The 9,585-nt window shown below is 32.8% G+C and overlaps 1 protein-coding gene across 1 annotated transcript in view; it reads right to left on the reverse strand.

Moving 5' to 3' along the window:
* Nucleotides 1–4,973: 4,973 nt before the first annotated feature.
* The window catches only part of LOC106459961 (stromal cell-derived factor 2-like), a 52,533-nt gene continuing 47,921 nt past the window's right edge, over nt 4,974–9,585 (reverse strand). The window contains exons 5-6 of the mRNA XM_013919636.2: nt 5,558–5,639; nt 4,974–5,376 (exon numbers count right to left, since the gene is read on the reverse strand). Coding sequence (XP_013775090.1) covers nt 5,208–5,376; nt 5,558–5,639 — 251 coding nt within the window. The 3' untranslated portion in view covers nt 4,974–5,207. The remainder of the gene's footprint in view (nt 5,377–5,557; nt 5,640–9,585) is intronic.

Below are 9,585 nucleotides of genomic sequence, written 5' to 3' on the forward strand. Positions count from 1 at the left end.
ATTTACTGTAAAACCTGAAACCAAATCATAAGATGATGAGATCAGAGAGGAATGTTTATTCTCCTCCTTCATTGTGAAACACAATCTGCTTTTGATGGTTTCAGACCATGCTTCGAAAAGACTTACCAAAATGCTTCCGTAATCGGGAATCGCTAAAAGATGTGGATTCTCTAGAATTAAAACCTCTGCAATAGTTGAAGAAATGGCCAGCAGTGCAACTGAACAAACTGTGAATAATATTAAAACTAGGGCTTTCAACTTGTCAAGTATTGTTTGTTTGTTTGAAGTTAAGCACAAAGCTACACAATGGGCTATCTGTGCTCTACCCAACACGGGTATCGAAACCCGGTTTCTAGTGTTGTAAGTCCACAGACATACCGCTGTGCCACTGGGGGACACTTGTCAACTTATATCAACTGTACCCTATTGTAGTGATATACTTCGATGACGAGGAGAAAGTAGTAAAAGCAATATTTTATAATCCTAATTTAATCTTAAAATCAGCTAGTGAGAACACTGCAGGATTCCTTCCATAAGAATTAGTCTCAAAGTCCTTAAGTAGGAAAATTGTGTGTCATTAGGTGTTGACAACACAAATGTGATGATAGGGAGAAAAAATGAATTGCTGGTTATCTTTCGAAACTTAACCCTGAAATGGTGATTAGGGGATGGCCCATGCCACTTCCTTCTTTTGGCACCAGTAAAAGCAGCAAAGAAGGTGCAACATCAGTTTGATGAAATTCTAACATTTATTGCTATTTGGACAAGAGTGCAAATAGGACACAAAAACTTAGAGAATTCCAGAATCTATGTGATGTGGAGACTCAAACTACTCTGAAGCTGGGCTGTTTCTTGGAAAATGCTAACAGATGTTAATTGAGCAATTCTTGGAAAATGCTAACAGATGTTAATTGAACAATTCTTGGAAAATGCTAACAGATGTTAATTGAGCAATTCTTGGAAAATGCTAACAGATGTTAATTGAGCAATAGAGACCTTTGAAGAAATACTTTGCAGCCAAACATAATGAAAAGAAAAAAAGAAAGAAGAAAAACAAAAAATCCATGTGAAGACAAAGTCTGTTCCATGCAGACCAGAGATATTAGTGGAGAAAAAGAGTGACTGTTAATAAAAATTCAAAGAAAAAACTTCCAATGTGTTTCCTGGGCATGGATCTGGCTCTTCTACGGATGGTTACTCTAAGAAAGTAGCAGACAAAATTGCAAAGGCAAGTGAAAAAGAACAGAACACACTTTACACCAAAACACCAGGAAACAGCTATTTGGGGGAGTTGCTTACATCAAGGAAATGTGTTGTATATGCATTATTTTGAAACAATTGTATTCAAATTTTTGACAAGTATAATTTGAAACTACAATCTGAGGACCCACTCATCCATTGCTTGCAGAGAATTCTGTTTGCTTTATTCAAGGATTTGTTAAGTAGACTTATTACACCACATGCAATTTCGTTTGTTAAAACATTTTGGGTTTAAATTTCAAAGACAGAAAACTTCAGTCAAAAAATGAGAATTTGGTAACTGGTTACGAAGTTGAGCCTTTCCTTGCAAAGCTTCACAAAGGAAGACTGCTCTCTTTCTATGAAGATGCAAGAAATTACTATTAAACTTCATTGGAATAGATGAAGGCCAAGTTCCCACTTCAGGACACAACTTTGAAACATGCAGAAGTAGTAGACATATCTATCAGAAAAATTTATTCTTTGGAATCGGTAGAGTACTTTGTTGGAAAATTCAAGCCATTCATTGCAAATGATGCACCTTGGACCAGTACAATGAATTGTCTTCAGCAGGAATTTCTCACCTACCATGTTGGTCTTTTGATCTCAGTGAGCCAGCAGAGAATGTTGGTATAGTACTAGAAAAATGAAAGATAAGCTGGGCAACTTTAAATATGATAAACTTTCTGAAGTAATGAAGTCTACCCTAGTAATACAACACAGCAATGCAGATTGTGGTAACATTTTCTTTCTTGTTTGAAAAACAGGACAGACTTTCAAGAATCAATGTTAAACTCTTTCTTAGCATCAGTGCTGATAAGGAAGATAGAGACAGCACAAAAACCATGTTTCTCCCAAGAATTTACAGATGATTTCCTAATGAAAGCCAAGATTGCACTCTAGTGGTGTTCAATCTACATTGGTCACTAGTGTAGGTATCTGCTTTTACAGTCTTGCTTTCCTACTGGACCTGGGCACTCACTCTAAGGATGCCTGCATTGCCTAAACTATCCGCAAGTAGAGAGGATCATATTCTACAGGCACATTAAACATGAGCACATATAAACCTGTAGACATGGAATTTGACCCTAGGTGTAATTTCGTATATATGCATTTTGGTCCTGAAGAAGACCTTGCTCCAGAAGATAAGGGTGTTCAAAGTTTGCTTTCATCCCTGTTACTTCTTCTATACTAAACAACGTATACATGTATGTATTTTGTAGTGAACAACACAATATGGGATTTCAATGTATGATTATGGCAGAAGTGGACACTACTAAGTATTTCCATTCATGATTATTGTTTGTAAAATAATGTGAACTAGCTCTTTAAATGGTCCTGAAGCATTGGTTGCTATAATTATCAGGTTTGCTGGTAAATACTGACATCACGTACTACAAGTATGTATTTCTTTAATATATGATGTTGAAACAGGTGTATGTTAGTACATGTATGTCCTACATTATATATATTAATAAGTTGATGTATACTTTGTTATGTACATGATATGCAATATATAAGAGCATAAGTTTTTTCAGGCAAATATAAATACTTGGCTTGGATATTGAGATGCATTGGTATCACAGTAGGGAAGTAAACTAACCATTAATGAAACTGGCCATTCAGCAAATGTTAACTGCCCAAGTATTATTAGGAAATACTTAGGCCTTCAGGTTTTAAAAAAATACAAGAAGCATAAAGTAACAAATTTTATATTTTACTGAAGTGTGTAGAATGTGATTTATCAAATGCAAAATGTATGATAACAGGAAATTTCACAATGCATTGGTATTTACCATACTTTAAAATTTTACTTAATAGTGCAGAGTTTGCTCTACCAAATGAAAAAACAATGGGTTGATATTTATCATTGCATTTTTTTTCATTTAACTCATAGCCCACATTCTATTGAAGGGTTCTTTTATTATATGGATTTGAGGATTTTGAAAATCATTCTTGAACTGTGAAGCAAGCATTAACTTTTACCATTGTTAATGAAACTTTTACCATTTCTTGTTACATCCATTAATGCTGGAAATTCAACAGTAATCAAGAAACTAGCTTTAAATTTTAACTAATCACATGGATCTTGGTTTACTATAATCTTTCATTTATTAACTTGTGGAATTGTTTATCTTTCATATTGAGAGCTTGTTAAAGAAGTATGCTCAGTAGTCATAAACTGGTTTATTATTCCAGACATGAAGGTAACAATTCATTATTTAAACCTCTTGAAGAGAAATATACTAACATATTTCTCAAATGTTTATATAGTAAACACAGACATCCATATTAAATACAGTTGAATGTAACAAAGTGACCAAACTACTTTTCCTTGATACATTTGTTAATAATATCAGGAAGCAACTGGTGATCACATCTTATCACAAACCTGGTTTTACTGCCCATTTTGATAAATTTCTTACAATAAATTTAGAGGTTAGCCTTAAATACAAATATCAAATTCATGACAACTGGATTTATATTGGGCAGGTAAATTCATACATGTAGGTTTAGCCAGAACAGAACCAGTACAGAAAGCGTGGCATTTTTTTTTCAGACTAGGTTTGTCTGTTGCTTTTTTTTGTTTCCTACTTTAAGTTACCTTTTTAATAATCTCATGCACATATGCAGTAATTTATTCTACATACCTACAATCAGTGATGATTATGTATGTATTGGCAATGTCAGAGGAAAAGACTTGTTTGTGAATATTTAGAAATTTTCAGTACTAACAAAATTGTGGTTCTCACCTCTGCATTTCCTTTCTGTTTAAATTGAAAAGCACTGAATTATAAAGCTTGATTCCTCAACAAGCACTGCTAGAAATAAGCAACTAATCTATACAAGTTTACATTCATGAAGATGCCAGGAAAATTAAGAATACTAAATATCAAACAAATATGAGCATTAAAGTAATAAACTTATTCACCACTCTTGCAAGTTAAGCCCACTTTTCAGAAAACAAGGTTTTGGGATTCAACATTTCAAATAAATGGCCTTACTGTTATTGAGAGGGTTAACAAGTAAGAAAAAGAATAAAAGTTATTGCATTGATTTGTATACTATATTTTCAACAAAACTATTTTATATTCTCAGAAAAAGTGTTTCTTACATTTGTTGTTAATGTGTTTAACCAGATGCAACAGAATGTGTGTAAACAATGATGCATGTTAGTCAGCAAGATATCTAGCAACACACTTAACATAAACTATATTACAAAATGAGGTTACCATTAAATGCAATTGACAGAATGATGTTTTCACTTGCAAATCAATGTAATATTAACCTACCATTTCTATTATATAATCTTATGTTATTATATTAAGCTTATAGGTATATTTTCGTACTATTCATGTATGAGTAAATATATGCTGAAGAATTTAGAAATAATGAATTTTACTATCCACAATGTAGATAAGCTGTAGTAATTAGGTTAAATGTAAACAAAATAATATTCAACACTAACTTTCTAATGTTCCAGTATTTAGGCATTTTAAAAAATGAAAGGACCAGTATATATATATATATATATATATATATATTTTGTTACTTTATTTTATAAAAGTGAACTTAAACTCATGGTGACAAAGTATAAAAACAACAAAGTACTAGTTTAAATAAGGTAATAAAACACATGGAATGTTCAGTTGGGAATTGAAGTTTCAAGCTATATTAGCTTTGATCAAACCATTTAGCTTGATGATAGATGTCACTGAAGATTTTTAAAGAACTTGTTGATTCTCACACTTTTATTATTCTGATTTCAATATAATGTCACATATCATCATGAAAGGAATTTGAATATATGTATACTGTCAAAATATGTCTCTGAAAGTAAACCAAAAACCAATTCAATATCAGTATTGCATCAGATTTTAGTCAATAATCACATGATGCAGCATGTGCACTAAAACAAATATTAATAAAATTAGGTGACCAAGTTATGGTAAAAAGTAACACTAAGTCTATAGTTCTTTATGCTGATGGATAAGTTTAGGTGATGAATCTTCAGGTTTGATGTAAACACCTTCCACTGTTCGCCAGTAAGAAGAGCTGTCCAAATGCTGTACAGTGCACACTTCCAGCTGTCCATGGATTGGACGTCCATAACTATGGCCAGACACAGACAGCCAGCTTAAAAGAAAATTTATATTAAAAATACTTAAAATAAGTTCATATTCAAAATAATTATAAATCTATTTGGGTTTACTGCTTTCAACAATATGTGTACATACACTAAGATAATTTACTATAAGGTATGGGACATATAACCAACGAATCCACAAGAAATTTTAAACTCAGTATAGAAACTTACCTATCAGTATCTTCATGTTTTAATCTGATATTTCCACCTCTCTCCCAGTAATCTGAACTGCATACCACTTTCCAGTAATCTCCTGTAACAAATATGTTCTGTTTATTGTGATTATTGCAATATTAGAAGTCCAGAATGTAAAGAGATGTTTGCATTTTAAAAAACCAAATACCATGAGAAAATATTTGTTTTTTATGTCCAATATTTCTCTTGTATATTTCTAGCATGGAATCAGTACTTCAACTCAAATCAGATCAAACACAACAAAACAGAAAAATTTACTGCAGAAAGTTCAGAAAACATTATATAGTGTTTTGTAATATAGTATTCTTCATAAACTATACTAGGTAGACATAGAAACACTGTCATGACAAATATATCACTTGAATAATAATCTGGAAAGAATAATAAATAACATTTAAGCAGATATCATGCTTATCTATCTGGATATAATGAATAAAATAAAATGATACTTTGCTAAAGATAGGATTTTTATACTTTAGTGGGCATTTGCTTGGCTTAATAAAAAAAAAAGCACAAGTTGGAACACTGGAGTCAATAAAAATTATTTTTCCTAAAATATTCAAGTAAAAACTTGGAGGCTGTAAATTCAGTAATAAGGTATGAGGTTTCCAAAAAAGATGTTTTTTTTTTCAAATGTAATAATAGTTTTTAAAGAATGAGTATCTGAACCCTAAATTATTCATGTCAAATCCTACCTACTCAAGGAATAGTTAACAGAAGCATATAAATATTAATATGAATATTAAAGATAAATAACCTCATTTTAACCTTCAACTTACCAATTTGTTATTCCATTTATAATGGGTGGGGTCCACATGAACTCCATGCACTAATACTCGATAAATTACACTACTGATGCTTAGTTTATTACTTAAAAATATTCAACATTATAAAGCTTTAAGATTTTATCTAAAAACAAAAAATGAAAGCAATATGAACATTTATAACAAAATGCACATTAATAAACTAAAAAAATTATTTTCAACCATCAGAACTGTCACGATATTTTGTAATGCTCTTTACACACACACAAGTTTTCATTTTTTACATCTGTCCTGATATTTTTTTCCATTCCTTAAGAGTATAGCCCATTGACAGGGGTGCAAAGGGGTCAACTGTCCAGGGGCCTGGGCGAATGAAATCTGGTTATACCATAAGGCACATTTTTATGCTTATACAGTGAGCTAAAAATGGCTGCTGCTATGATTTTGCCTTATTTATGAGCTCGTTACTATCCTACATTAGGATCTTCTTAAAAATTTTAAAAAAGAGGAAGAAAGCGGACTCGGCAAGGATGTTTGCCCTGGGGCCCATGCTGGCTCTCAACACTCCTGCCTGATACAATGATATTTCCTTGTAATGAATGACAATCTTTGGATTTGCCATTAGTGTTGGGTTTCGTTGCTTTTGGTCACCATCTTTTTAATTTTAATCAGTTAGTTCTATTTCTCCACCTGCAATAAAAAAAAAACTACCACATATGTGACCTTCCTGTATTCCTATTGGGGTCAAGACAAATCTATAAAACACAAATACTCAGGCAACATTCATCTAACATGTTGTACAAAACAGCACCTGCCATTTGTTTATCTTACTTTTAGTTGAGTACACAACATTTTATCAGCAGTATCCACTTCACCTTTGACACTGTTATAACCTAGGAACAGCACTAGAGCTCTACAATTAATGAAATTTGCTAATTAACAAATCAAATTCATTAATTGATTAAATATAGTAATCGATTATTCTCATGAGAAAATTTAACAAATTTATTACTCTCCAATGAGATGGCTAAAAAACAAAACAAAAAACATAATGCTCAAAATCTAGTTCGATACTCATGAAAAACAAACATAATGGCAATATTTTGATAATTTGGATAAGCAAAAACAGTAACGATTGAAAAACTTATTTCTGATCTAGTTGATTATTTTTGTGCCATTGACTTAATTATAATTTTGATTACTGGACAGTTGGAAAAAGTTTAAAACAATAATAAGTGGAAACATTAGTTGATTATTTTCATAACATTAACTGATTTAATTTTTATTTAAATTAATCAATGTAATTTATGTTCATAGCAAATTCATTATATCAATTAATCAAGTTAATCGTCCAACTGTAATCACCACTCACTTTTTGACTGCTGTATTACTGTCAATTCCTAGATAATCATGCACTTAGCACAAAGCTACATTTCCTGTTTTTGACAACAGAAAGTAAAGGCAACAAATTTACAGAAATTAAGAGATAAACTGCCACGTCCTTTTACAGAAACCATTTCAGATAGAACTTCAGATATTTCTGACTGGTCCTGTACAGCACTTAGCAACATAATTAATTTTCCCTTATTTGTACAAAATGAAGTAAGGATATCAAATTCACAGAAAATGAATTTAGGAAATAACTTAGTACATCCTTTTATAGTACAGAGAATACATTTACAATTGCATTTTAACTATTTTGTTTGCTTATTGTACCAAGTATTGTTTGTTAAATGTCTAGTAACTGCTTGACCAACCTCAATTTCAGAAATAGATTATAATGAGTTGCATTGCATTCACTGTTTTCTAACATTTTGATCACATCAAGTTATTTCCAATAATACTTACCTCCTCTCACAATACATCTATTACTCGACTGTCAGAGTTTCTTCCTTTGTTCATCCAAGCAATGGTCTGATTTTTTCTCACTTGCTGCAGTTTTTTATGCCCCATTTAACTGCCCTGGGCAATATCTGTCTCATGATATTCTCCACCTACATCAATGTGCCCTCTATCCTGGTATTGCATATAAGCACCTCATTCAGATAATTTTACCACTTTTTTTTGAGACTGACTCTAACACTGGCTCTTAGTGGGTAGGAAGAGTGTCAGTAGAGGCAAGTATTATTGGAAATACATTTTTGTTTAAGAAAATGTTAACTTCCAAAACATGCTTGCCTCCACTCACACTACAGCTAGAATCCAACATTAATAAAGTGGAAGGGCTGGTGATGACATTATCGATGGAAAGCGTCTGCATAGATCATAGATGTATCAATAGAAGATTGGCACCCTAGTGGGGGAACTGAACTACATTCACAACAGGAATGCTCTTCACCTGGAACTTAAATTTCTGTACTGTGGATGGAATTTTACATGAAGTTTAACCTCGGCATTTTGGACTTTGCTTGACAAATGGGATATCCCCAATGATTTTTGGTTGCTATTACCATAAACTTTATCTTTATATAACTATGAATGACTTACCGTGAGCAAAAGTAGATGCATTAAATGATTATAAATTCTTTATTGTTTCATAGTGCTGATCTGAATTACCTATTAACAATAATAATAAATGATAATTTCTGAGCTTTATGTATATACTTATGAGTGGATCTCAACCTGCAACCATAAAGTAATACATTCCAAACCATCAGAATCATGATGAAAAGGTAAGCAACACTGAAGTGGAGAAACCTTCTTCTCAACTAGAAGGTTCAGAATGATGGAATCTTGTATGCCTTAGTGAACCTATGGAAACAGAACTCGTCTGATCTGGAATTATGAATACCCGTCCTCACTCCCCAAACATGTGGGCAAGGTAAATTCCACTTGCCCCCGGAAGTATGAGGAGGATGTGTAACAAACTGTGCTCAACCAAGGACTTAGGATGGGACCACTCTACATTCAGAATTACGAGGAGACAATGGATCCTCTTCCATGAACAATGTACTGAACCAGTAGTGCTCAACACAACTGGATAGCCAGCTGAGCATCAAATCTGAACCTGTCCTGTAATTAGGCTCCTGTGTAGGCTGGTGCTTCTCCTACCGACATCTGGGAAAAAACATCCAGGGCAGAGAAGGAACTGGACAGAAGAGATGATCCAGAAACAAAAGGGAATACAGGTAGGAAAAGGAAAGGAAGGAAATAGGAGGAATGGCAAAACAACCGACCTGGGCAGCCAAAGTCCAGGGAAGGAACTGCCGGATCCAGATAATGAAAAACATGCAAGAAATG

The sequence above is a fragment of the Limulus polyphemus genome, unplaced genomic scaffold, assembly GCF_000517525.1.
Source record: "Limulus polyphemus unplaced genomic scaffold, Limulus_polyphemus-2.1.2 Scaffold31, whole genome shotgun sequence".
In the NCBI taxonomy this organism is placed as follows: domain Eukaryota; kingdom Metazoa; phylum Arthropoda; class Merostomata; order Xiphosura; family Limulidae; genus Limulus; species Limulus polyphemus.